The following is a 27877-nucleotide window of genomic DNA, read 5'->3' as shown; positions in this document are numbered from 1 at the left end:
TATGTCATGACTATGAACTTGAAATTACATAGTGAAGAAGGAACATTACCTGAAGCATTGTTGAGAAATGTCGAATGGCTTCATCATAGAGACCACTGCCAATCAACACATAGGCAATAGCTGTGGAAGAAATACAAAAAGGTTAAAGGACAGAAGCAAGGATCTCAGACTAGAATCAGTAACGAAAACGCGTGACTACATCTTAGAAGGCAGCTCCGAGGCCCAGGAGCAGTTCCAGAAACCTGAGAAGGTATAAGATGTAATCAAATTCCTCTACCACTCCGCACTTGCTAATCAGTCTCCTGGTTTTATCTGGATGTAAATTATTAAAGCCAGCGATAAAACATCTGCCTACAAGAAGTAATTATCTTTTTCAAGTCCCTCACTCACTTTCAAATACCCAATAACCTTTATGAGCCTTTCTATCTATATCTCAAAAGAACTAGTAATGAGCCTGAATAATATCCACATCATAGGCGATTTTACTGTGAAAGTCTTAATACCCAAAGAGCATCACAAATCTCGATTCCTGGGGATGCTAAGTTTACTGCCAATCATCTAATGAGAACAGAAACAGAGGCTCAAATTAATATATATTAACGTCATACTTAACTGTAAATAACTCAGGACTGCAATCTACCTCTCCTATTCAAAATATCGTTCAAACACTACTCAAAACGTACACTAGTGAAGAATGAGCAGTTTTGATAAAATTGTTTAGTTAAGTTTTAATATGATGTATTTATTATGTTTCCATCTATAATACTTGCCCAAACTCTGTACATCCCCAAATACACCTGAAAAAAATATTCCTCATTCAATGTGCCACTTGATTATATTTCTTTGCAAAAACAAACAAACAAACAAAAAAAAAACACAACTGTACCGCAACTCTAATTCTAAGCTGTCATAGATGTTCAAGAAGATGAGCAGCCCTAACTGGTTTGGCTCAGTGGGTAGAGCGTCGGCCTACAGACACAAGGGTCCCAGGTTTGATTCTGGTCAAGGGCATGTACCTTGGTTGCAGGTACATCCCCAGTAGGGAGTGTGCAGAAGGCAGCTGATCGATGTTTCTCTCTCGTCAATGTTTCTAACTCTCCCTCTCCCTTTCTCTCTGTAAAAAAAAAAAAAAGATGAGCAACTAAAACTTTTACTGCCATTAGAGCTTAAATTTCCTGACAGTTAAAAAGTAGCAAAACACTGCCAAAACCAGTTTGGCTCAGTGGATAGAGCATTGGCCTGCGGACTGAAAGGTCCCAGGTTCGATTCCAGTCAAGGACATGTACCTTGGTTGCAGGCACATCCCCAGTAGGGAGTGTGCAAGAGGCAGGTGATCGATGATTCTCTCTCATCGATGTTTCTAACTCTCTATCCCTCTCTCTTCTCTCTGTAAAAAATCAATAAAATATATATATTTTTAAAAGTAGCAAAAACACTTACATGCAGTAAAACATGAAATGCAGAAAGAGATTTAAATCATCTTTATAACTAACTTGAGAAAAGCAAAGTTCCAAAACACTGAGCATCATAATAATGCAAGAAGAGGCTTCTGAGGGCATTCTTCAAAATAAGATTTAAAAAAGGACTGTCTTTCGACTGGCGTCTTTGAAAAGACACATGAAGGTCAAGCTTGTATCCGCCCTAACAGTGGGCGCTATTCAGACAGCCCTATCGGATAACAAGATAAGAGAGACTCCTTTGGTGCGGCCCAGTCACATCAGAGGGACCAGCAACAACAGTGACAACAGCGACGTGTGCTGCGCTCCTAACACGTGCGAGGCCCGGTCCTGACGCTGACACACAGATTGGAGGAGCACCCCCACAAAGTCTCACCCAGCTCCTCGTTGGTGCTGTCGTTGTCAGTAGCAAAGGGAAATCTCTTCTGTTCTGCGACTGACTTGGCCTGGCTCTGAAATTTTAAAAAAAGACACACACACACACACACACACACACACACACGTTAGCTTATCGGAGAGGAAGAGAAACCATGATAAAAACCTATCTTTGGAAACGTAAAGCTCCATTGAATTTACAGGTGAAGCAATCAGTTGTCACTGACACATCCACCGTCAAGGGCACCGTCTGCGTGTAACTCATGTGCTTCCTGTGGTGGTTCCATGTCAGAGCGCCAGACCTTTCCCCTCCGTGGGGACTGGCCTCTCTGGCGGCCTCAGGCCGTCTCTGCATCCCCGGGGCCACTGAATGACCTCAGCTACGTTGCAAACCTCACATTCTAGTGCCCCGTTCCTCAGTGGGCCTTGCTAACAGGACGCTGCTCTTAAACCCTGACATGGTTTAGAAATAAGAGCTACACGTTGTAAAGATGACACCATAGGCCGGGACCAGTTTGGCTCAATGGATAGAGCGTCGGCTTGGGGACTGAAGGGTCCCGGGTTCGATTCCAGTCAAGGGCATGTACCTTGGTTGCGGGCATATCCCCAGTAGGGGGTGTGCAAGAGGCAGCTGATCGATGACTCTCTCTCATCGATGTTTCTAACTCTCTATCTCTCTCCCTTCCTCTCTGTATAAAATCAATAAAATATATTAAAAAAAAAAAAAAAAAAAGATGACACCATAGAAGGACCAACAAAATCGGACCAAGAAACAAGACAACACTTGGCAGGACTCAAAACAGAAGTGGGGCCAGGGAGAAACAGGGTATGTAAGTTAGCTCCGTGGTCGGCAAACTGCGGCTCTGTGAACGAGCGAGTTTGCCGACCACCGTTATGTGCTACCCTTTACCTCTTTGCACACAATGTGCCACAACTGCCCCGTCCTCCCAGCTTCCAACTACCACGTAGCATTGAGTCTAGCCCAGTGGTCGGCAAACTCATTCGTCAACAGAGTGGCAAACCACGGCTCGCGAGCCGCAGTTAGCCGACCACCGAGTTAGCTTATACGTGGGATGATTTCAATAAGCAGCATTGGTCCAGCACACGAAATGAGACCTCTACCGAGTTTTGGAGACAAATGGTGTCTGATATGAGCTGCTACTTCCCAAATACGGCTGTCGATGCTACTGTAAGACTGTACTTTCAAATCCTCTAGAGTAGGGGTGTCGAACTCAATCAGAGAAGGGGCCAAAATCTAAAATCCAGCCTAAATCGCGGGCCGAATGGTTTACTGAACAGTCATAAACTGTCATTGTGATGGAAACGCAGCGGACTGCAGTGATGACAGCACGGTGCGGGCCACATTGCAAGGCCTGGCAGGATGGATTTGGCCCGCGGGCCTTGTGTTTGACACATGTGCTCTAGAGATAAGGTCCCTGATGCCCTCTCATTCCTTAGCATTTCACAGTGACATGTACTAGGTCCCGGGGGACCGGCCTCTGGATTCCTAAGAGCTCAATGTGACCCAATACAGGTGCACTATCTTCGTCTAGTGCACACGGACCCCCTGGGAAGATAAGCGGGGACAAGCATTGCACGCGCAGGAGGCGCGGTGGGGAGACGCACCAGGATCTTCTCCGTGTTGAGGGAGAGCAGAGAGTCGCAGGGCAGCGGTCCCCGGGGCTCGCAGTCTGAGTCGTGGAAGCTCAGGAAGGAGGACTCTGAAAGGCAAGCACTCCTTGTTACTGTCTGCACCTCCAATGCAGAGCTCTCGGCTGCTCACCTGGGGGCGAGCGTGCGAAGGCCCCTCCAAACCGGAGGGAGGACAGGTGGACCGTCCACCCTGACAGCTGTGGACCTGTTTCACAGGTCCAGAATCCTGCACGCCCACTCATGACTGTGCTCACGGCCATCCCGCAAATGGCCAAAGCCAGTGAGACTTCCCAGCTGCCAAGATGCGGTTTTGGCAAGTAACGTAGAACATACCGAAGGCCAGCGGGGCAAACCAGTCCTAGTCCAACGCTGGTCCCGCGGCAAACAGGGAGTCAGTTCCGTGAATAACTGTATCGTCTACATGCAGTTACATCCAGGTCTTTCTAATGTGTACACTCAGCATTTTATGGCGCTAATACAACCTCAAAAAAGTGCTCAGAAACACGAGTGACCACAGGCACTCCTGCTCATCCTGGCGTTAACGTTTCACTCAGATCCACACAAACGACAGGAAGAGGACTGAAAGGGGAAGTTGAAGGGGAAGGACAATCCTTGAGGGAAGAGCGACTTTGTTTAAGTCCAGAGCTTGGAGCTGTCTTACAGGCAGGCAGGAAGTTCATTCCAGACAGAGGTAGATAAGAGCTGTCACAGGAGCCTGGCAATCGTCACCTTGGGCTCCTCGGACGCGTGGGGAAATGAGCTCGGCGTGAATGAATGGACACGTTCAAAGTCACAAAACGGAGGAGCACAGCCGAGCCTTGCCACATCGGCACTCAATCAAGGTCCAGGGTCCAGCTGCCGCCACTCCCTCCCCAGCGCTGGGTGCTGGCAGCCAACAGGGCGGCAGGGCAATGCCATCCACTTCCTTCCTCCGGGCCGCACCCACGGCCGCCCGAGAGGAGCAGTTTGGGTGCGGAGACAAGAGAGGAGTTTGTCTTCATCTCTCCCTGACCGGCCTCAAAGCGTTTACAGAGGGCCCGCAGCCGCCGGGAGAGAGCCGTTACTCGAAAGATCGACAGAATGGGGGCCGCGTGCCCTGGGCTGGGGGAGAAACTGACAAGACCTGCTGGTCCCAAGTCCCCTCCGTGTCCCTGGCTCTCTGCACGGAAGGGCGAACGCTGAGCACACGTGTGTCCTTCCTGTCTCCGGGACCAGCCCTCTTCACCTCTGAAGTCTTAGCGCAGGATGATGGCATATGAGCCTCCGTTGACCGACTGACCGCCTGTGGCTTCTGTCCTTACGGAGGCGCCCGTCCAGACAAAGTGACATTTTTGTTTTTCTCCTGATGATCTGTTCCATGTCGATCTCTCAGACCAGTCAGAACCGAGAAGGGTAAGGAGAAATGTTTCCTCCCCAGCAGAGATGACGGGTAGGTTCGAGAGAGCCCTGGACAGGTGGAGGCGGAGCACGTGAAACCTCCTTTGAGGAAATCTGCAGAGAGATGAGGTCACGGCGGGAAAGGCCCTGGTCCCGTCCCTGCTACTTGTTTGTTTGTTTGTTTTTCGAGATGGGGGTACTACAGGCAGGTGATGCTGATGGAAGGCAAGAGGGCGTGACATCCCAGGCATAAGGAGAGAGGCTGAAGGCAAAAGCTGCAGGCAGGCCCGGCCGGTGTGGCTCAGTGGTTGAGCGTTGACCCATGCACCAGGAGGTCACGGTTCAATTCCCGCTCAGGGCACATGCCCAGGTTGCAGGCTCCATCCCGAAGAGGAGTCGTGCAGAAGGCAACTGATCAAAGAGTCTCTCTCATCACTGATGTCTCTCTCTCTTTCTTCTCTGAATTCAATAAAAATATATTTAAAAAATTCCGAAGAGACCTGTCACAAAAGTACATATGTCAACAAACACACAAAATCAGGATCAAGGAAAAGAAATAATGGATTGAGCAAATATACTAATGGTAAGGGTTACCGCAGTTGCCAAAAATTTACTTAACTTTCTCGTAGCCAGAGCAAGAAAGGAAATGGCTCTCATTACAAAAGCTCCCGTCTGCTGATTCCTTATCACCTCCAAGGCACTGAGGATTGAAGTGCTGTGGGCCATCAGACCGATTTCATTGTTTTAAACTACTGGTCCCTCAATTAAGGAAGATACCCCCTGTACTGACCACCTTATTTTGTGTGTGTGTGTGTGTGTGTGTGTTATTGATTTCAGAGAGGGAGAGAGAGAAACATCAATGATGACAGCAAATCATTGCTCAACTGCCGCCTATACACCCACACAGAGGATGGAGCCCGCAACCCAGGCACGTGCCCTTGACTGGGATTGAACCTGGGACCCTTCAGTCCGCAGGCCCACGCTCTATCCACCCAGCCATACCAGCTAGGGCTGCACTGGCCATCGTTAAGTCTCATGGACTTGGCCAGAACCAGAGCTGAATGCTAGCTGGTGAGTGCAGGTCTGTCTGATCCTGACGATCTGAGATGTCCCAGCGTCTCCACCACTTGGTCAGAGCCTGCAGTCAGGGAAGCCACAGAGCCAGCCGCAGCCCCAAGCAGCACCAGCAGTGGCCTCTGGGAACAATCTGACGTCAGCAGTGACAAAGGCCCTCCAGCACCTGTCAGCAGCTGCTGGGACATGCATGTCAGCCTGCGAGGTTGGCTGAGGGACTCGCAAAGCTCATGAGCAATGGCATGTTTAAAATTCCGAGCTAAGAAAAGAAGTCCAGCCTGGGGGAGAGACAAAGTGAAGTGAAACATTGAAACAAGTTACGCTTTAAGCTTCTGGGGCAGTGTGCCTCCTCCCAAGCAGAGAAGGTTAGACAATGGTGTCTAGTCTACAGAGGAGGGAGAGTTAGGAGGGACAGAATGATTCCTCTACAAGCTCAGTTTAGGAAAACCCACATGCGCCCAGCCCGAGTGACTCAGTGGTTGAGCATTGACCTATGAACTAGGAGGTCACAGTTCAACTCCCAGTCAGGGCACAGGCCCGGGCTGGGAGCTCCATCCCCACTGTGGGGCGTGCAGGAGGCAGCCGATCCATGATTCTCTCTCATCATGGATATTTCTCTCTCTTCTCTTTTCCTCCCTGAAATCAATAAAAAAAATTTTTAAAGGAAACCCACATCTATCTTTATTGGGGGGTGGGGCGAGGTGCACACGGGCATAAGCCTGATGCTACAGGATAAAACGATCTACCTGGATCAATAACATCAATTGATGATATAAATCCAATTGTTTCTTCCACTGCCTAGGATGCCCAGTGAGCATCACACAGCTCAGCTATACTATAGGCGGGAAGGGGAATGAAGATTTACACAGTATACACACGGAGTGGCCAGAGGATGATGATCTCTGAACGCATAATCATCTGGCCACTCGGTGTCTATCCTATAGAATAAAAGGCTAATATGCAAATGGTCCCCTCCGCCAAGAGTTCGACCAGCAGGCAGGCCGGCCAACCGTCCATGTCCCCTCCCCCTGGACAGGCTGGCCAGACCCCACCCATGCACGAATGCATGCACCGGGCCTCTAATACACACACACACACACACACACACACACACACACAGAGTGGCCAGATTATCATGCGTTCAGAGAGATCATCATCATCTGGCCACTCCGTGTATACCATTTGCTAGTAAATGCGACAGACGTGTGCTCCCACCTACAACCACTTAGCGTGAAGCAGGGTTTTATCCGGGGGCCTAACCACCTGGGCTCCTCTACTGGCAGCTGTGGGGCCGCAGGAAAGAGGTGGTTTCACCCGAAACAGGAACCACCCTCCTATCTGTGCTGCGGTTACGGGTGTCCTGATCGACGGAGAGCAGAGGCTGACCGCCCTCAACTCTGACAACACAGCAAGCGCTCGGATAGGTTAGCGATTTCTCATTTCCCTCACCGCACGCACTCTTGCCGAAGAAGAGAAAACCCTGTCCTTAGGTCACAGTGTCTTCCCCTTAGAGGGGAGACCCTTTTGCAAAGGCAGGCCACTGGCTTGTTCCCATTCACAGAGAGCCACGAAGTATGAAATGATAGACCCTCCCTTCCTCCAGTTGATGGACAGACGTAAACCCCACCTGCAGCCGGACATTCCTGAGCTCTTAACCACCCATCAGCACCTGCCAAATACCCTGAGCCCCCGATTTCTAAATCCCTGGGTCCCTAATCACCCATCAGCGTGTGCTGAGTGCCCTAAGCCCCGTCCCCTATCCTTCAAGGTGCTGGTACCCCAGCCCTCGCTCTCTTCCGCTCTCTCTCTCTCTGGAAGCAGCCGGCAGGGGGACTCTTCTCTCCAATAAAGCCTGTGTCCTGCCATCCCAGTGTCCGGCTACCTTCTCTATTTAATCTATCATAAAACCCATTCCAAGGCGAGACAGGCTGGCCTTGCGGTGCATGCCGTCACTAGCCAAAGTCTGCAGCTACATGCTACATCCACAATAATAAAGCAAGCGGCCTAGCCCTCGGGGAACGGGGACTTCCTCCAGGAAGTCAGGCGGTGCGAAAAGGAAATCAGTGTGTGTGCTAATCTTGACATCTCATCTCAACCAAAAAAAATAATGATAATAAAATACTATTGTCTTCCAGGTACAGAATGCCCACGAACACGGCTCTCACGCCACTTCCTACGAGAGAGGGAGGTGGACTCAGACCTTTGAAAAGTGAGCCTTAAGGCGACTCAGTCCAGGGAAGGGGGGGAGAGGAGGGGGGCGGCGGCTGAAGGGTGAAAGCATCCGCTGCAGAACTTCAAAAACCGGTTCTCTAAGTCGCTCCTCTGCGGCACCCCTCACGGCCCATTCATTCCAGGGAGGTCAAGGGCGCCCAGCGCAATGAATGAGCGGTCCCACGACGGCTGGAGGCCCGCGGGGCCCTTTTCACCTCCGGGGAGACACACCTGACAGGTCCCAGGTCCATCCAGCAGCAACCGGAAGCGAGATGCCGACAGCAGATACGACGGGCGGTTCGGTTCCCCTCCTTCTTTCCAGGGGATCGAATGGCACAGGCTATTTCCTACACGCAGCCGCCTGGGGAGTCGTCGGGACACCCCGATTTCCAGGCCTCACCATGGGCCAGGCATCCCTGCTGCCCGGCGCGGGGTCCCCATCCGTCTGTCCCTCCCTTGGTCCCCACGGCACCCCAGGGGGTTCCGGGGCGGGAACCGGGGGCTTCCCCGGCCGCCTGCCAGCTCCTCCACCGCCCTCCCTTCCCGCAGCTGCTGGGACTCGGGAGAGGCCGCCCCTGGCCCGGGAGCCTGGGGTCCGCTCTCGGCTCCGTTCACCGCCCTCCCAGGCCGCCTCCGGGGCCCGGGGCGCGCGCGGCAGGAAGCGGCCCCGGCGTGACACCGCGTGGAGCCGGCCGGCAGCCCCCACGGCCCCGGCACCCCCCCGGCGCCGCCGCGCACTCACCGCCGCACTCGGCCGAGAACTGGTCCCCCCAGTCCCCGGACTGCGGGCTGCAGCCGCCGCCGCCCGCCGGGGCCTCCTGCTGCCGGTGCTGCAGCTCCTGCTTGAGCAGCGACAGCGGCGTGTAGTGCTCGGTGGCCAGCGCGCCCGGCCTCCCGGACGGCAGGACCGCGAGCAGCAGCAGCAGCGGCGGCACCAGCACGCGCCGAGCGGCGGCGGCCGCAGCGTCTCCCCGGCGGCAGCAGCAGCGGCAGCGGCAGCGGCAGCCGGCAGGTGCCATCTTCCCTCACGGCGCATGTGCGGCGGCCCTCGCCGGGCGCTGCCGGCCTCCCAGGCTTACCCCGCGGCCGCCGGCAGGTGGGCGGCGGGAAGGGGCGGGGCGGCGAGCCGCATTGCCTGCTGGGCGTTGTAGTCCCGCTGGGCCAGCTCCGAGGGCCCTCTTTCAGATGGAGGGACTACGCGTCCCAGCAAGCACCGCGCGACGCAGACCTTCCGTTCTGGCTTCTGACGTCTTCCCGCGGCGCTGAATCGGAAGTTCTGGGCTACCAGCGGCCAAAGAGATGGGGACCGGTGGGCGGGGTGGGCTGCGGCCCGGCAAGGGGAGCCCCGAGGGGGTGACAGGAGGCAAGGGGAACCCCGAAGAGGCGTCTGCCGCTCCTACGGCCGCCGCCGCCGCCGCCGCCGCTTCGGCCTCCTGCCAGTACAGGTGCATCGAGTGCAACCAGGAGGCCAAGGAGCTGTACCGAGACTATAACCACGGGGTGCTGAAGATAACCATCTGCGTGAGTGGTCCCATGGGGGGAAAGGGGGGTCCTTAGGGGAGAAAATGGAGTGGCGAGATTTGGGGGCCAATTTGTACCAGCTTTTTAAAAAATATTTTATTGATTTTTTTTTTACAGAGAGGAAGAGAGAGGGACAGAGAGTTAGAAACATCGATGAGAGAGAATCATCGATCAGCTGCCTCTTGCACACCTCCTGCTGGGGATGTGCCCGCATCCCAGATACATGCCCTTGACCGGAATCGAACCTGGGACCTTTCAGTCTGCAGGCCAACGCTCTATCCACTGAGCCAAACCGGTTTCGGCTGTACCAGCTTTTTTGAGGGTGATAAGAATCGAGTGTCAGGATCTTCTAAGACAGTCTTCAGTTGGATGCTCAGCAAAACCTGTCCGAGGTCGGTCACGCCTTCCCTTGAATACATGTAGTGACCGGGGACTCACTACCGCGCCCTGCTGTTCTCTTGGGGGGTCCTGTTTGCCGGTGGGTGAGCCCTAACCCGGCGAACGGGCCTCGGGCGGACATGGATGCAGAGAAATTAAAAAGATCAGATTAGGCTGACATTTGGGTTCGCACTAAAAGCTGTTTTATTTCTAGATATTCTCCCTTTGGCAGACAAGTGGCGTAGCATTCGTACACTCCATAACCCATGTTTAGGATCTCTTCGTATGAATGAGACTGAGAGACCAGAAATGCTACTTTTTTTTTTTTTAATAGGTGTTTATTGATTTCAGAGAGGAAGGGAGAGGGAGAGAGAATCATGGATTGGCTGCCTCCTGCACACCCCACTCTGGGACTGGAGCCCTCACCCTGAGCATGTGCCCTGACTGGAAATCTGAAGCCTGACCTCCTGGTTCACAGGTTGACCCTCAACCACTGAGCCACGCCTGGCACCACATTCTTTACGGGTTGTAGGTCTCGGGAGCTCTGGGTGCAGCGTTCCTTTCTGAACCCTTTTCTCCAAATCATGTTTCAAGAACCACAACGTTGGGGGCGAACAGGCAGCCGCTTATCAGGGGAAGTACCCGATAAATGTATAACGGTTCCTACAAACGAAGAGTTTTCTGGGATACTTTCCTGCTAAAATCGGTCTTTAAATCAAACATCCTTTTAGCTTCTTAAAGGAGAGCTTAAAAGGTTAATGTTCTCATATTGTTTTTGCATTATTTCAGAAATCCTGCCAGAAGGCTGTGGACAAATATATCGAGTATGATCCTGTGATAATTTTGATTAATGCTATTTTGTGCAAAGCCCAGGCCTACAGACATATTCTTTTCAATACTAAAATAAACGTAAGTTGTGACAGTTATTTTTTTTTTTAATTTCCTAATTTTACTCGATGATGCTTTTGCATTTTAAAAGAATCATTGTGAACAGAATTAAAGGACCTTTTCTTAAAAAAGAAATCTTGATGAGGGTGGGTTTTGTTTTTTTTTCCCCTTGGCAAGGTGTGGAAGTTTCTAGAAATAATCGTTAAGTACACCATGGTTAGTGAATATTGAAGAATGTGGTCACCGGTAGGAAACTGAGAAGCCATTATCTGGGTTGCCTTTCAGTAGGTTATCTTTGAAACAGATATCAATTATTTTTACAGAATAAAATTAAATATATCCAGACAGGGAGAGAATTACACCTGTAAGAAATAAGCAAACATTAAAGAAAAATATTTTAAAATGTCATTTGTACCATTTTATACTCTGCTCTTGAGGGAATGCATGAGGTAAGTAACAGTATTGAACTTCAGCAGCCCCCTTTATAAAGTTGGATTTTTCAAATATACATTTAGTGTATTGAGTTGAGAACTCTTTAAAAGATTGGTTTGAGAGAGAAATACCAATTTGTTATTCCACTTATTTATGCATTCATTGGTTATCCTTGTATGTGTCTGACGGGGTTTGATTTGGAACTCACATTGAAGTGGGTGGCTTGTATTTTTACTTGCTAAAGCTGGAAACCCTGAACCGGTTTGGTTCAGTGGATAGAGCGTTGGCCTGCGGACTCAAGGGTCCCAGGTTTGATTCTGGTCAAGGGCATGTACCTTGGCTGCAGGCACATTCCCAGTGCCTTGGCTGCAGGCACATTCCCAGTAGGGAGTGTGCAGGAGGCAGCTGATCGATGTTCTACCCACTGAGCCAAACCGGTTAGGGCTAAAGCTGTGATTCTTAACTAGGGCTGCACATTCAGATCCCCCTCCTTTCCTCCAGAGCTGTGGCAAAGTATGCAGTACGTTCCAGAGTAGCATTTGCCAACTGGTGATCCGAGGGCCCACTGGTGGTTCTCCCTGAGGTCCCAAACATTGGCGTCCGCTGTTCCAGAGCATACTTCCATAGACCGAATCAGGACTGGGGCCGAGACATGGGTATTTATTTTGAAAAGTCTCCCCATGTGATTCTGCTGAAGACATTGCTAATTAAAAACCACCAGTTTATAGATTGAATGCAGCTATGCCAGTGGTCGGCAGACTGCAGCTCGTGAGCCACATGCGGCTCTCAAGCTGCGGTTTGCCGACCACTGAGCTATGCACTCCCATGTGCAGTTGGGAATGGCGATGATGTTCAAAACCACAGATACACCCCGTGTCTGCACCCAGTGGAATTAAGCCCTGCTTCCCCTGACTGGCCGGTGCCGTGTCTTTGACCGCCAGATGCACGGAAAACTCTGCATATTCTGCTTGCTCTGTGAAGCCTACCTGAGGTGGTGGCAGCTCCAGGACTCCAGCCAGAACTCGGACCCCGACGACTTCATCAGATACGCCAAGGAGTGGGATTTCTACCGAATGTTCGCCATCGCGTCTCTCGGTAGGCGCAGGCCACGCTTGCTTGCCTGCTTTTCTCTTTTTCTAAACTGATGTCAGGAAGGGAGAGGGAGAGAGAAAACCATCGTTCTTGGTAATACGTTGTATTTTGGGGTTGGGGTTTGTGTGGATTGGGACATTCGTAAGATTTTTCTTTCCCGTTTCCTCTTTCAGAACAAGCTGCCTTTTTTGTGGGCATCTTTACCTTCCTGTGGATAGAACGGTCCATCGCAACGAAGAAGAACCCCAACTTCCTGCTGCTGCTGAAGGCGCTGCTGCTGTCCAGCTACGGGAAGCTCCTGCTGATCCCCGCTGTCATTTGGGAGCATGAGTACACGCCGCTGTGCCTGCGGCTCATCAGACTGTTTGTCCTTACCTCAAACTTCCAGGCGATCAGAGGTACGTCCCTTCGACTCCGTCTTCTCAGCTTTCCACGGAACAAAGCCTCTAGGCTTTGCCCAGCCAGTGTGGCTCAGTGGTTGAGCTTTGACCTATGACCCAGGAGGTCATGGTTCGACTCCCTGGCAGGACACCTGCCCAGGTTGCAGGCTCCATTCCCAGGAGGGGTTGTGTGCAGGCGGCCGCCAATCAGTGATTCTCATCATTGATGTTTCTATCTCCCTCTCCCTCTTCCTTCCTCTCTGAGATCAGTAAATATATATATATATATATATATATATATATATATATATATACGTTTTTAAAAAGCTATAGCCTTTTATTTCTAGATCACAGTTTTCATATGACCTGTTAAACGCTGGAAATCTTTACAGAATAACGACAGTGCCTACCATTTGTATAGTGCGGTCTGCATAGCACGTATTCGGTATCTGTTCAGTTTCACCACATGGTACATGTACAATAGTTTTCAAAACGTTTTCACCTGTCACGTCATCATGACAGCGCCCTGCCGTTCCGCTCTGAAGACCTTACCCGTGCGCCTTTGCTTCCGCAGTGACGCTCAACACCCGCCGCAAGCTGTCCTTCCTGGCCATCGTGTGCGGCCTGCTGACGGAGAGCGCCATGGTCCACCTCTTCCAGACGATGGAGTGGGATGTCGGCAGCGACTGCGCCGACTACAAGTCACAGGACTTCTGAGGAGGTACAGCGGCGCCTGGTGCCTGCGCCCACAGGGGTCCCTCCCCAGGCAGACAGGTGTCACTGTGAATAAGGAGGCTCTTACAGGGGACACACACACACACACTCACTCACACACACACACACACACACACACACACACACACCTGATTGCCTCACAGGGCCCTTCACTGCATCATCTTCAGGGACATCCGAAACCGTCCTCACCATTTCCCTGGCTCCGCGCTCCCATTCACTCCTGCAAGGATCTCAGACTCAGAAGTCGGTCCCTGCAACACCTTGCCTCACCCTTTCCGACCATCTGTTCCCTCCCTCGCACCCCCAGGGCCCAGGACCCAGTGCCTTTCCCAGATCTTCTGAGGCTGCCCCCATGGCAGACACGATGCCCCACTATGACTTCTGTTTAGGAAAATAAGGTCACCTGTCTTTGACAGTGCTTTGAAGACCTTTACCCGCCATTACATTGGCACCTGTGGATGCCTGAAATTACAGTTCCTGTGTGTGTGCCTGACCCCCCACAAACTGGGTCAAGTTCAGTGCCCAGAGTCCAGGCCCGGGTTACTCTGCCTCCCATAGGACACGGCCTGCCCTAACCAGTGTTTACTGTTAGGATTTCAGCAGAACGTGCGGTTCCAAATACTTGTTTTATCACCCACAGTTTTATTCTTTACTCTCTGTGGCATGGCCAGCTCCATCTGAGAAAGAGAAGACATAAATACAACCAAACTCCTCATTCCTGTGGAGCAAAAGGAAGCCAAGACTTAGATAGACTGGAAAGAAAGCCATGGTCATGACCTTCAAAACCCCAACCCTAACCCCCTCAGCCCTCACCCCAACGACAGGAGACCACAAAACCACAGGCACAGGCACAGACACACCAGAACACCGGAACCTCACACACACACACGGCATTGCTGCAGGAAGGGGGCACCAGCAAAGAGGGACACCTTGTAGGCACTGCAGGTAAGCATCTAAATGAAGAGAGGAGCATGCACTCAGATTCATCCAAATCTGTCTCCTGTCGCTCTCTTGTACCTTCTCATTTAAATGTTTGCTACTGACTTAAACAACACATTTAAAACAATATTTTGTATTCTTATGACTTTTAATAAAGTAGAAAAAAATAAGCTTTTGTCGATCCTCAATTCAGTATCTTTCCCTGTAAGTTATCTTGCAAATGAACAGATCCAGAAATAAATAACTAAAAACAGCTGAGTGGTACACTTTACAGGAGTGGATTATACCTCAATGAAGCTGTTCTTAAATCAATATTACCTCGCCCCTTTTCTCTCCTCCTGTTTCACTCATTTGTTCTTTCACTCCTTGGGATGTGGCCTACTAACAACCAACAAGGCATTTATATGGAAAACCACTCGAAGGTATAAAAGTTAAAACCCTCTATTTTTTTAAAGTAGGTTTTTATTGATTTCAGAGAGGAAAGGAGAGTGTGAGAGAGAAACATTAATGATGAGAGAATCACTGATCATCTGCCTCCTGCACGCCCCACACCGGGGATCAAGCCTGCAACCCAAGTGCCCTGACCAGGAATTGAACCATGACGTCCTGGTTCATGGGTGGGCACTGAGCCACACCAGCCAAGCTAAATCCCTTTTAGATATCCCATATGCTGAAAAGCATGGGCATTCAGCCTTCTGTCTTGGGGCAGACGGTGGCTACACTGACAGCACCCCCTGGTGGCCGCTGAGTTTCCAACATAGCCATGAGCCAGAAGCGCTCAGTGAGAGCACTATGTTGACACGAATGAGGCACATGAAACATGGACAAGGGGTCTTTTGTTCCAAGGTTTTCTATCCCGGTCTGAAGCCCTCTGAGCTAAATTTGGAAGAAAACATCGTGCTGTCTATATGAGCCAAAGAAAGAATGTTTTTAGATATTTACAAGACAGAATAAAAGGCGAAAACACTTAAAAAATATTTTTTACTTATTTTTAAAATACATTTTTATTGATTTCAGAGAGGAAGGGAAAGGGAGAAATAGAAGCATCAGTGATGAGAGAGAATCATGGATCGGCTGCCTCCTGCACGCCCCACACTGGGGATCCAGCCTGCAACCCAGACTGGGAATTGAACTATGTTCAGAGGTTGACATTCAACCACTGAGCTAAAACGTCGTTTGTAAATCATAGTCTTTAATGAAGAAACTAAAGCTTAGGATGGTTAAGGGATGTACTTAGGGATGGTTATATGGTGGCAACATTGGGACTAAGACCTTGGCCTCTAAGCCTGGTCTATGAGGGGACCAACCCCTGGGACCACGTTGTCTGTGCACCCAGTTCAGTGGGGGTTTCTGGGTCTATTTCCCCTTGTTAAGAAAGGGGTAACTTACTGTTCGTGAAACAGAATAATAAAAAGAGGAATTAAATAAATAGGGGCCCAGCTGGCGTGGCTCAGTGATTGAGCTTCGACCTATGAACCAGGAGGTCACGGTTCGATTCCCGGTCAGGGCACATGTCCAGGCTGTGGGCTCCACCCCCAGTGTGGGGCGGGCAGGAGGCAGCCTGTCTTTACTCGTCATCGATGCTTCCCTCTCTCCCTCTCCCTTCCTCTCTGAAACCAATAAAAATAAATTTTAAAAAGACAGGCCCAATTCAATAGGTCCAGGCGGGCCAGAGATGGTGTGGCCTTCTCACTTCCTTTTTTCTTTTCTGTTAATCCTCACCCAGAGACATTTTCCCACTGATTTTTCAGAGAGAGGGGAAGGGAGGGGGGAGACAAACACAAATGGCTTGCCTCCTGCACGTGCAACGACCAGGGCCAGGGAGGGAGCCTGCCACCGAGGTACATGCTCTTGACTGGAATCGAACCCGTGACCCATCGGTCTACAGGCCGATGCTCTACCCACTGAGCCAGACAGACTAGGGCTGGTCTTCTCACTTTCGATTTCTTGTCCCCACTGGACAACATGTCACATGCTGAAAGCCACCCCTTCTCCCCCCCTCATAGCTGCTCCTTTCAACGCAGGAAATGAGCAGGAACGTGCTTCCTCCCAGCACCTCGCCCAGTTCCCGACGCCGGGCCCTGCACACACAGGCCGCCAGCACACGCTCCCGAGGAGGCTCCCCTCCCCTCTGCGCCACGAAAGAGGTGCCAGTAGCAATCTCCACCCCAAAAAAGGAGAGGAGCAGGGGGTTAGAGTATTAAAGGCCCCATCCCAATAGGCCATAGAGCGTCAGCCTGCGGCCTGAAAGGTCCTGGGTTCGATTCCAGTCAAGGGCACGTTCCTCTGGTCAGGGCATGTGCAGGAGGCAACCCATCGATGTGTTTCTGTCTTGCTCTCTCTCTTCCACTCTCTCTAAAAATCAGTGGAAAAATATCTTCGGGAGAGGATTAACCGTTAAAAAAAAAAAAAAAAAAAAAAGGCCCAGCAGCCCTGAGACCTCCCTGCAAACCACCCACTGGGGACACACGTCCAGGAAGCAGCCGGCAGGGGAACAGAGACAAGAACACAGACTGCCACTTCCTCCCCGTGTCCGATTCGATTCAGCGCCTTCCAGCTCCGGAAGCGGATTCTAATTTTTTTAGGCCCAAAGAAAGACACCACCACAGGCAGAGTTCAACGTACTTTATCCTCCTCCCTTCCACCTACAACGTGTGTGACGAGTTCATAGAGGCTCCGAATAAATAGATTAAGGCTCGCGGTGATCTCTGTTTCTGAGTGCAGAGGGGCTGTGCTCTCTCACACCCCGGGTAAAACATCCAGAATCTTTGCAGACAGGAACGTCTGCCCCCCGTTTCGCCCTGTTCCCCCCTCGGCAGGCCCTCCCGTCGTCCTCCTCCCTCCGCCAGCCGACCGAGCGAGACGTGTTTCCACGGGAGAATGCAGCGGCCGGTGTGACCCGACCCGCAACGCTTGCTGTGTCCGGAACGAGCTGTCACCTGTCGCCAGGTCACCCCGACGTTGACGCAGCCGACAGAGAGAGAAAGCTCTGGAAACAGCAGAAGAGGCTGCTCTGGTACATCTCGAACCCCCTCGACAGGGGGTGTGGACCATCCGCCAGCTGTCGGGGCCTCCCCAGCCCGGAGTCCTCTCGCAGGAAACCCTGTGACGCCGTGAGCATCTTCGCCGGGGCCCTCCGTCCCATCCCCAGGCGTCCAGGGTGCCGCCCGGCACCTCCTCTTCGCCAAACAGGAACCCCGCCCCCGCCACCGCCACCGACGGCCACCGGGGTCCCTGCCCACGGAGCTGGCCCTGGTCCCAGGCGCCTGGAGACCGGACCGCCCAGCGCAGACGCAGAGGTGCCCGCTTGCCAGAGAAGCAACATGCTGGCCCTGGGCCCGGGCGGGGGCGGGACCCTCTGGAGACCCCCTAGATGGACTCCAGAATCCAGTCGCTGCCGGAGAGGGGACCCACTGGGTCCCTGGAGTCCCTGGGCAGGCCGGGCTCCTGGAAGAACTCCTCCTCCTCCTCCTCCTCCTCCTCAAAGAAGCCGTTCTCCAGGGCGTAGGCGCCGTCGGGGCTGGCGGCCGCCTGGCACGCGCCCTTGTACTCCTGGATGGACTCGTAGAGGCTGTACAGCTGGCAGAGCAGCGACATGTCCAGCTGCCGGAGGCCGACCTGGGGAGACAGGGCGGGAGGGGAGGGGGGGGAGGAGACGTCAGTTCTGCAGGCTCCGGTCCGGGGAGCCACGGCGCCCGCCTGGGCCTGCTCCGCCGGCACACGCCTCCCGCACCGACGGCTCAGGGCGGCGCCGGCACGGCAGGGTTGAGCCGCCGGAACCGAGGCGTGATGGATGCCCACACCTCAGGCTTGGCTCCACCAGGCAGGGTGGGTCCCGGAATTCACCGGCACGCCCTGCATTGCACAGGCGGGAGGCCCCGCTGGTTCCTCCAGGGGCGTGGAGACAGGTACAGGTGTGTCCCGGCCTCTCGCTGTGATCAGAGTCAGAGGGGCCCCTGGGACAGTCACTGTCTACCCTGGGGCAGCAGAGAGAGGAAGGGAGGAGAGAGAGAGAGAGAGAAAGAGAGAGAGCCATCAGCAATGAGAGAGAATCCTGGATCGGCTGCCTCCTGCATGCCCCTCACTGGGGATCAAGCCCACAACCCGGGCCTGTGCCCTGACCGTGGTCTCCTGGTTCCTAGGTCAATGCTCAACCCCTCAGCCACGCCAGAGTAACCATTGCACATGCAAACCTACTTCCTCTTTCTCAAGCACCTTTGAAATGTTTGAAGGCGATGTTCACTCTACCCGGCTCCCCCCTGGAGAAAGAGCGTCAGTCCTCCCCAGTGAATACCCTCAGGTCCTCCCAGGTGTTTGCAAGGGCGCTGGGTCTGTTGCCGCCCACCCTCCCCTCGGGACTCTCTCAGTGCTCCGTCTCCCACGTCCGGGTGTGAACACAACCACCCAACCACGAGACCCTGACTCAGCCCGTCTTTCCCAGGATTTATGACAAGGAGCATAAACTTAGATAACGTTAAGTCACACCCTCCGGGAGTCACACCAGTATTTGCTCAGAAAGTCGCAGGAGGTGTCAGAGCATCAGTCACATACACCACCAAAAAGGTGGCTGGTTCGATTCCCAATCGGGGCACATACCCAGGTTTTGGGTTTGACGTTTGACCCACCGGTGGGATGCATTTGGGAAGCACTGATGTCTCTCTCATCCCCTCCCACTCCCTAAAAATAAAAATAACATTTTTTTTTAAATCAATAAAAAAGTATATAGCCTTAACTGATTTGGCTCAGTGGATAGAGTGTCTGCCTGCGGACTGGAGGGTCCCAGGTTTGATTCCGGTCAAGGGCATGTGCCTTGGTTGCGGGCACATTCCCGGTGTGGGGTGTGCCGGAGGCAGCTGATGGATGTTTCTCTTCATGGATGTTTCTAACTCTCTATCCCTCTCAGTAAAAAATCAATTATATATATATATATATTTGAAAAGTCACAGAAAATGTTCGTCTGGAAGATCACATTCCTAAGCCACTCAGTTGCCATCGGTCAGCTGGGGGATCCGGCCGGGAATGAATGGCGGACAGGACAGAAAGGGGGGGGGGGTATGCCATCGGACCCGCGCTGACCGGCACCCTCCCAGGCCTGGGCGCTCTGACACCCCAGGCTTTTCCCTGGAGATGCCATTGCCAAGGTGTCCCGGGAGGAGACCCGGCCCGCTGCCTGCAGCCGCCGCTGACTCACAGGCTGCCCGCCCGCCCGCCCCGGCGGAGCCTCTGCTGGCCTAGAAACAGGCTGACCCGCCCGGGAGTGCGGCTGGCCTGGCTCACATCTCCCGCCCAACCCGGCAGATGCCAAGCGTTCAGACGGACTGGGCAGGGCCTCGAGCACAGACACACACACAGACGTGCACTCCGCGCCCACACACAGCCCAGTCCCTGCCTCTCCGGGCACCAAACTGCCTTCCATCTCCCAGAAACCCTCCCAAAGGGTAGGGCACGGGGTGAGGAGCTGCAGGGACAAACCTGGCCTCCCAGCCAGGACTCGCCTGCGCCTGGCCCGGGCATCTTCCAGAGGGAAGCTGGGCATCCCTGAGGGGCCTGTGGTCCCGTATCTGCACCTCCTGCCATGGGTCAGGCTGAGCCCCCACCCCCAGGCTGTCCCCTTAAAGCCTCCTTCCTGCCCGGCCGGCGTGGCTCGGTGGTTGAGCGTCTCGACCCATGAACCAGGAGGTCACGGTTCGGTTCCCGGTCAGGGCGCAGGCCCGGGTTGTGGGCTCCATCCCCAGTGTGGGGCGTGCAGGAGGCGGCCGATCCATGATCCTCTCTCATCATGGATGTTTCTCTCTCTCTCCTTCTCCCTTCCTCTCTGACATCAGGACCGATAACACCCCGCACGAGAAAAAAATCCCTCATCCTTTCAGGAAAAAGTAGGGGTGCGGGTGCCCACTCGCTTCCACCACTGTCCCCCCCAATCGACCAGCACAGGAAGCCTGTGGTCCCCACGCGTCCCCGGAGGACGGCTGATCTCATTCACAGCTGGATTCCGAAAATAACTCTTCTTTTTTTCTTGTGTGTTTGTTTGTTTGGTTAATCCTCACCGAGAATATCCCTCCCCCACCCCACCCCCGATTTTTAGAGACCAGAAGGGAGGGGAAGAGACAGAGACACACCCACGTGAGAGAGACATCGATGGGTTGCCTCCCCCATGCGCCCGGACCAAGGCCGGGGAGGAGCCTGCAACAGAGTCTTGTCCTTGATCAGAATCGAACCCGGGACCCTTCCATCCATGGACCAACGTTCTATCCACTGAACCAACCCCGCTAGGGCAGCAAAGAACTATTTTAAATATATATCATATATATATATATTTTATTGACTTCAGAGAGGGAAGGAGAGAAACATCCATGGTGAGAGAGAATCATGGATCGGCTGCCTCCTGCACGCCCCGCACTGGGGGTGGAGCCCGCAACCCGGGCCTGTGCCCTGACCGGAAATCGAACCGTGACCTCCTGGCTCCTAGGTCAACGCTCAACCACTGAGCAACACCAGCCAGGCATGATCATTCTTTTAAATCTTTGCTGGTCCGTTACATGGCAGCTCACTGTTTTCATTTGCAAACCTGCGGTATTTTTTTTTATTTTTTATAAGGGATGTTAAATAGCCTGTCATCTCTCTTTAACACTGTGGAGCGGTGGCTGTTCTGCCTCCGATTCTGAGTACAGTCAACAACCTAATAAAAACACCCTCTTGTCACGGTCTCCAGCCTCCACACGCATTACTGTAACCTTCCGCAGCCGGGCCTCCGGGCTGGAGCCATCCCTCCCCTGGAGCCACCCTGGTCAGAGGACAAAACAGAGACCTCCCTTCTCCACCTGACCGGTCAGGGACAGCCCTCCCTCCCTCGCCGATCCGTGAAGACAGGATGCTCGTGTCTGCAAAACTAGGCCAGCGCCCGGCGCTGAGGGCCCGTCAGGGAGCGAACAGAAAGTTCTCATAAATAAAAACTTTAAGAGACGCCCTCGCTGGTTTGGCTCTGTGGCAGTGGATAGAGCGTCGGCCTACGGACAGAAGGGTCCCGGGTTCGAATCCCAGTCGGGGCGCATGCCAGAAGTAGGGGTTGCGGGAGGCAGCTGATCATTGACGTCCCTGACTCTCTCCCTCTTCCTTCCTCTCTGAAATCAATAAAAAAAAAATCTATCTTTTTAAAAATATATTTGTTATTGATTTTAGAGAGGAAGGGAGAGGCAGAGAGAGAGAGAGAGAGAGAGAGAGAGAGAAACATCAGTGATGAGAGAGAATCATGGATCGGCTGCCTCCTGCATGCCCCCTACTGGGGATCGAGCCTGCAACCCCAGGCATGTGCCCTTGGCTGGAATCGAACCTGGGACCCTTCACTCCTAAGGCTGATGTTCTATCCACTGAGCCAAACCGGCTAGGGCAATAAAAATATATCCTTAAAAAAACGGAAAAGGCCGCCCATCTTAACAGGAAGACCACGGGCTGTCATTCTCCCAGGTTCTTGGGGGCGAGAATAAACCCCTGTGTTCACCGTCCGTGAAGGAACGAGCATCAGGAGAGACGGAGCCACCGGACGAGCCTGGCTGCTTATCCCCTGGAAACATCTGGAACAAAGAAGGGGGTGGCCAGGAGGCCGGGGCTCGGAGGAGGAAGTGGGGCGAGACGGGGAGCATCTCACGGGGCCGGGCCCTGGCTGGCTTCCTGTGCAGAAGCCGTGGTCTACAGGCAGGCTTTCTGCCCGGGCCCCGGAGTGATTCCGCTTTCACACCGGGGCCTGAGTCTCCGTGGAGTTGGGAGGGCCTCCTTACCCACCTGGCCTCTAAAATCTACAGTCGGTCCCTGGCCGGTGTGGCTCAGTGGATAGAGCGCCGGCTCAGGGGTTGAGCCCAAAATACTGGCAGGGTTCTCTCCAGGTGCTGGGACTGTGGGCCCTTTTGAATTGTTGCTCTGCCTCACGGCACTTTCCATAAAAAGCCAGCCGAGGTCACCTCTGATTCCTTTTCATCCCTCCCCTCCCCTCCCCCCTTCCCCCGGACTCTGAATATCGAATCGGCCATTCCTGCTGATCCTGCTGAAGAGAAGGATCTCCCGCCAGGGTCTGGCCCCCCGTTCACGGGCCCCCCACCCGGCTGGAGGCTCTCCCCTCCTCCGTGCACACCTGTGGCATCTCCTACACCTGCCCTCGAACCCCAGGCCGGTGCGGTCTCCTGCGTCAACCCCTCCCCGGCCCTCTGGGGCCGGGCCAAGCCTGGCCTCCGTCCCAGCGCCTCTGGGGCTCACGTGCCTCCCCAGGCTGTTCCCGGGAGGGGACACTCCCTTCCTGCCTGCAGCCCTGGCCTCTCCCGGTGAAGATCCTGCCGCCTCCGGGGGCCCAGCCCTCGTTCTGTAAGGCACAGGGCTTTTTCCAAGGATGTTTAGAGAGCGTGGAAGGGAGCGGGGGAGAGACAGAGGGAGAAACGTCGATGTGAGAGAGAAACATCCACGGGTTGCTTCCTGCACACGCGTCCCCCCACCCCCACCCCAACCAGGGCCCAGGGATGGAGCCTGCCACCTCAGTACCTGCCCTTGGTCCGATTCCAATCTGGGACCCTTCCCTCTGAGGGCCGGCACGCTACCCACTGAGCTAGACGGGCCAGAGCTAAATAAATTTTAAAAATTAAAAAAAAAGGAGGTTCCATCACATTCTGCCTGCATCCCCAGACACAGAGGGGACCTCGGGCCTTCAGACGGAACAGACCAGCACACTGCGTGTTCCGCAAATAATCCCGTTCGAGACTCCGCAGCCTCGTCCCAAAGTTAGCAAATCTCTTAACAAGCCAAAACATCGCGGACTTTCAAAGACCTGGCGGCTTCTCTAAAGGCCCGTAGCCCCTCCTCCCTTTTCTTTATCTCAGCCAAATATCAGAGGGCCCGACAGACAGACCTCCAGTGCTGTTTATTTTCCTTGTGCCCTAAAGAAACTTAGGGCCCTGGCCCGCCCGAGGCACCATGGCAAGGTTAGGCTAAACTTGATCCCCGTCCCCCTTCCCCCCCCCCTCCCTGCACCCGGCACCCCACAACCCCCCCCAGGAACCTGGAAAATGACTTCCCAGCAGGGCTCGCTGGGCCAGCGGCCACAATAGGACTTTCAGAGCCTGTTTACAAAGCAGGCAGCAGCCGCAGAGGAGCGGCCCCCAGGGCTTCCTGCCTGCGAGCAGGCAGAGGGGGGTAGGGAGGGGGGCCCTTCCTATTTCACCCCCACAGGCACCCTCCCTCTGACACAGCAGGCCGAGTCCTGTTCTCTAATCCGAACCCAGTTCCGTCCACAGAATCCGCTGGGGATTAAGAGTCATTGGAAGTAAGCAGCTTCGAGAACCTTCTCAGAGGGGCTTGGAAATCCCGGTCCAGGCCTGGACGAAGGGGGAGAGGGCAGAACCTAATGGATGGGAACGAGTGCAGGCTGCTTGCCCGTCTACTATGTTTAATGAGGTCTCCGTTCTCAGAACTGACGGGAGCCTTTAAGGAAAGAACGCACCCACTGGGTGTCGGTCACCAATCTCTAGATGAATAAAGGATTCCTGTGGTCAGTGATTTGGAAGATGTATTCTTGGGTGAGAGAGCAGCAGTCTTCGTGTATATACACCGATGATGATGCTCTCTCAACGCATAATAATCTGGCCACTCAGTTTGGATATATATGTGTATATACGAAGACTGCTGATATTATATTTATAAGGCCCAATGCACGAATGCGTGCATGGGTGGGGTCCAGCCAGCCTGGCCAGGGGGAGTGGACATGGGCGGTTGGCTGGCCTGTCTGCTGGTGGAACTCCTGGTCGAGGGGACAATTTGCCTATTAACCTTTTATTCTATAGGATGCATCCAGAGTTCACCATCATCTGGCCACTTGGTGTGTATTTGATTTCCTACATGAAGTACCCACCTGGGCCTGCAGATTCTAAAAGCAATGCCAGCGGTGGGGAAGGTGACCCGGGCCCACAAGAGGGCTGGAAAGGAGGCAGGTTTCCGTCCTGGCCTCGCCTGGCCTGGCTGACACCCTAAATCCCTGCCCTGGCCCCGCTTTCCGCGTCCCCTAACCCGCGTCCTGCTCCGCAGACACCCCAGAGCTGAGCAAGACTGAGCCCCATTGTCTGGAGCCCAGACACAACCCCCAGACCCGAGGGCGCAGCTGCCGGGGCGGGCCGGGCGCGTAGACAGACAGGATGGGGGCGCCCGCCCCGCCAAGCGGTAACCGGACCCCGCACGCGCCCCCGGGGAGCGGGGAGGGGGCCGGGGCAGCTCCCATCCGCCGTCCACACTCGCCGGACAAAGCTGCCCTCCTGGGGGCAGGAGAACGCCAGGGCACCCAGCTCTGCGCCCCCCACCCCCTCCCCAACCCGGGCCCGGGACGCGCGGGGCACGGATCCCCACCCGGGAAGTCGCCGGGAGGTTCCGAACCGGCGGGACTGGTGTGGGGGGGGAGGGTCTCTGAAGGCGGACCCTGGAGAGTGGGGACCCACACACACACCCCAGGCGATGGGACAAATGGTGAGCACACAGAGGGCGAGCCAAGGGGGTCGTGGAGCCCGGCCGGTGCGCTCTGGGGCGGAGCGTCGACCCGGGAACCAAGAGGCCGTCGGTTCGATGCCCGGGCCGTCGGGGCACATGCCCCGGGGCGGGGGGGGGGGGCGGGGGCTCGCAGGAGGCAGCACTCCCGTCGATGTTCCTGCTTCTCTCCCTTCCTCTCTAAAATGCCAATAAAAACTTATTCAAACAAGAAAAAGAAGGGAGAAAAGGGGGATTAGTGGAGAGGGCAGCGCCCGTCTTCCCGGGCCGGCTCCCGGGGCCCCCAATCCAGAAAGGGGGCGGGGTGGGGGCGCGGGGACTTCCGGAGCGGAGCGCGGGGGCCCCCCGATCTCGCCATCCCCCCGCCTCCGCCCGCGGGGCCCCCCGTTCTCACCATCTCCTTGCGCAGCAGGGCGAGCGCGGCGTCCAGGTTGGGGGGCTTGGGGGGCCGCGCCGCGCTCCGGGCCCCGCCGCCCCCGCCGCGGCTCAGCTCGTCCTGGATGCGCGACTTCTGCGCGTACAGCCGCTCCAGGCGCCGCCAGCCGCCCGCGCCGCCCGCCGCCGAGCGCAGCAGCCCGCTCAGGCCCCGCGGCGGCGGCGGCAGCCCGTCCACGCGCGGCCCCCGCGCCGCGCCCGCCGCCTCCCGCGCCGCGCCGGCCCCGCTCATCGCGCGCCGGCCACGCACCCCGCCAGCGCCCCGGCCCGAGCCCCGGGTCCCCGGCCGCCAACCCCGCCCCCGCCCCCCGGTTCCCGGCGGCGCCCCGCCCACTTCCCGCCCCGCCCCGTCCCGCGGGCCCTGTAGCCTCCCCCGCCCCGCCTCCGCAGACCTCCAGCCCCGCCCCTTCCGACTTACAGCCCCGCCCACTTTTCCCGCGCGCCCCGCCCCCCCCCGTCTCGTCCAATCCCGCGCGCCCTGGAGCCAACCCCGCCCCCTCTAACTTGCAGTCCCGCCCCCGCCGACTTCCAGTCCCGCCCCTTCCGACTTACAGCCCCGCCCCCGAGGACTTACAGCCCCGCCCCCGCTGGCTTCCAGCACCGCCCACTTTTGTCCCGGATCCGCCCCCCGCTCGCTTCTTCTTTTTAAAAAAATATATTTTATTGATTTTTTTTACAGAGAAGAAGGGAGAGGGAGAAGGAGTTAGAAACATCGATGAGAAAGGACCATCGATCAGCTGCCTCTTGCACACCCCCCAACAGGGATGTGCTGGCAACCAAGGTCCATGCCCTTGAGTGGAATCGAACCTGGGATCCCCCAGTCCGCAGACAGACGCTCTATCCACTGAGCCAAACCAGTTTCGGCCCTTGTTGTTTTTTTAAAAAAAATTTTTTTTATTGATTTCAGAGAGGAAGGGAGAGGGGGAGGGAGAGAGAGAGGGAGAGAGAGAGGGAGAGAAACATCAATGATGAGAGAGAATCACTGATCGGCTGCCTCCTACATGCCCCACACTGGGGACCGAGCATGCAAGTGGGCATGTGTCATGACGGGGAATTGAACCCTGACCTCCTGGTTCCTAGGTCGACGCTCCACCACTGAGCCACGCTGGTGGGGCAGAACCCTTGCTTTTAAGGTTGGCAGATGTCTCCGCGGGCCCCTGGCCCCTGAGTGAGACGGGCCAGGAGAAGGCCCTGCTCAGGCAGTGTGACTTGAGGTCACCTGTTACCGCCCAGAATCCTCCACCTCACCCCGAGCCTCGCCTTCCGCTAATCGCCGAGTCACATCAAGTCACACCTCGGGATGCCAGGCGTTTATTTATCCGCCTCCTTAATAGGCGGGTGTCTCCCGAAGGGTGACACCTGTGCTGGCGTGGGAGTGAGGAAGCGTTTGATCTCTGGTCCCCCACCCTGGCCGGCATTCCTTTCACCCCTGAGTCACCTCGCTGTGGGTCCTGAAGATCACCGGAAGCTGGTGACACGGGGCGTGGCTCTCCATGGAGCCCGGAGGAACGACGTCCTTTCAAAGTCTCGGGGCAGTGATGTCATTTTAAAACACATACTGTGCCCGGCTGGCGGGGCTCAGTGGCTGAGCGTCACCCTAGGAACCAGGAGGTCACGGTTCCATTCCCGGTCAGGGCACAGCCACCGCCATCCTGGAGCTCTTCAGAGTGGCTTCTTCAATCACCAGAGTATCCAAGGCACTGATTGCTTTTCTTTCCTTTTCTTTTCTTTTCAAAAATATATTCTATTGATTTTTTTTACAGAGAGGAAAGGAGAGGAATTAAAGAGTTAGAAACATCAATCAGCTGCCTCCTGCACACCCCCTACTGGGGATGTGCCTGCAACCAAGGTCCATGCCCTTGACCGGAATCGAACCTGGGACCCTTCAGTTGGCAGGTCGACGCTCTATCTACTGAGCCACACCGGTCAGGGCCAAAGCCACCAATTTCGTTGATAAACAGAACAGGGTCAAGGACAGAATCTTGTGCCAGTGACCCCCCTCGTGTGGCAACCATTTGTTGACTCCCATTCCCTGTGTACCTTGGACTGCTGCTCAGCTGTGTGGGATTGGAGGGGCTCAGAGTCCAGTGTGACAGCCACGAGCCCCAAAGGTCTACTAACCAGGTGACCAGCCCAAACCGAGAGGCACCGTAGGAATAAAATACACAACTGGGCCCTGGCCAGCGTGGCTCAGTGGATGGAGCGTCGGCCTGCGGACTAAAGGGTCCCGGGTTCCATTCTGGCCAGGGTTGAACGTGCCTGGGTTGCAGGCTTGATCCCCAGTGGGGGTGTGTGTGTGTGCAGGAAGCAGCCGATCCATGATTCTCTCTTATCATGGATGTTTCTCTCTCTCTCTCTCCCTGTCTTTCTGAAATCAATAAAAATATTTAGAAGAAGAAGAGGAAAAAGAGCACAGAT

General features: G+C 54.7%; 3 protein-coding genes across 10 annotated transcripts in view; 1 reads left to right on the top strand and 2 right to left on the bottom strand.

Moving 5' to 3' along the window:
- The window catches only part of TTC13 (tetratricopeptide repeat domain 13), a 29862-nt gene extending 20642 nt beyond the window's left edge, over window positions 1-9220 (bottom strand). For all 6 annotated transcript variants that reach the window (XM_036436337.2, XM_036436338.2, XM_036436339.2 and 3 more), the window contains exons 1-4: window positions 8890-9220; window positions 3459-3553; window positions 1834-1909; window positions 50-120 (exon numbers count right to left, since the gene is read on the bottom strand). In XM_036436337.2, the coding sequence (XP_036292230.1) occupies window positions 50-120; window positions 1834-1909; window positions 3459-3553; window positions 8890-9166 (519 nt within the window). In that variant the 5' untranslated portion in view covers window positions 9167-9220. The remainder of the gene's footprint in view (window positions 1-49; window positions 121-1833; window positions 1910-3458; window positions 3554-8889) is intronic.
- On the top strand, window positions 9220-14254 carry ARV1 (ARV1 homolog, fatty acid homeostasis modulator). Of its 3 annotated transcripts, none has more exons than XM_036436350.2 (7): window positions 9220-9480; window positions 9511-9668; window positions 10836-10955; window positions 12308-12461; window positions 12632-12856; window positions 13413-13559; window positions 14214-14254. In XM_036436350.2, the coding sequence occupies exons 1-6, from the start codon at window positions 9447-9449 to the stop codon at window positions 13553-13555; spliced, it is 834 nt and encodes a 277-aa protein (XP_036292243.1). In that variant the 5' UTR covers window positions 9220-9446; the 3' UTR covers window positions 13556-13559; window positions 14214-14254. The 3 variants fall into 3 exon arrangements, with proteins under 3 accessions (XP_036292243.1, XP_036292242.1, XP_036292241.1); XM_036436349.2 differs by having other exon boundaries at window positions 9220-9485; window positions 9516-9668; XM_036436348.2 differs by having other exon boundaries at window positions 9220-9668.
- Window positions 14255-17127: 2873 nt separating this feature from the next.
- FAM89A (family with sequence similarity 89 member A) lies at window positions 17128-25706 on the bottom strand. The gene is made up of 2 exons (XM_036436352.2): window positions 25419-25706; window positions 17128-18130 (listed from the first exon to the last, which is right to left on the bottom strand). The coding sequence occupies exons 1-2, from the start codon at window positions 25689-25691 to the stop codon at window positions 17882-17884; spliced, it is 522 nt and encodes a 173-aa protein (XP_036292245.1). The 5' UTR covers window positions 25692-25706; the 3' UTR covers window positions 17128-17881.
- Window positions 25707-27877: the final 2171 nt, after the last annotated feature.

This window comes from Pipistrellus kuhlii, unplaced genomic scaffold (genome assembly GCF_014108245.1).
Source record: "Pipistrellus kuhlii isolate mPipKuh1 unplaced genomic scaffold, mPipKuh1.p scaffold_m20_p_135, whole genome shotgun sequence".
Taxonomy (NCBI): Eukaryota; Metazoa; Chordata; class Mammalia; order Chiroptera; family Vespertilionidae; genus Pipistrellus; species Pipistrellus kuhlii.
The sequence above is the reverse complement of the archived record's forward strand: the minus strand, read 5'-3'. Positions and strand labels throughout refer to the sequence as shown.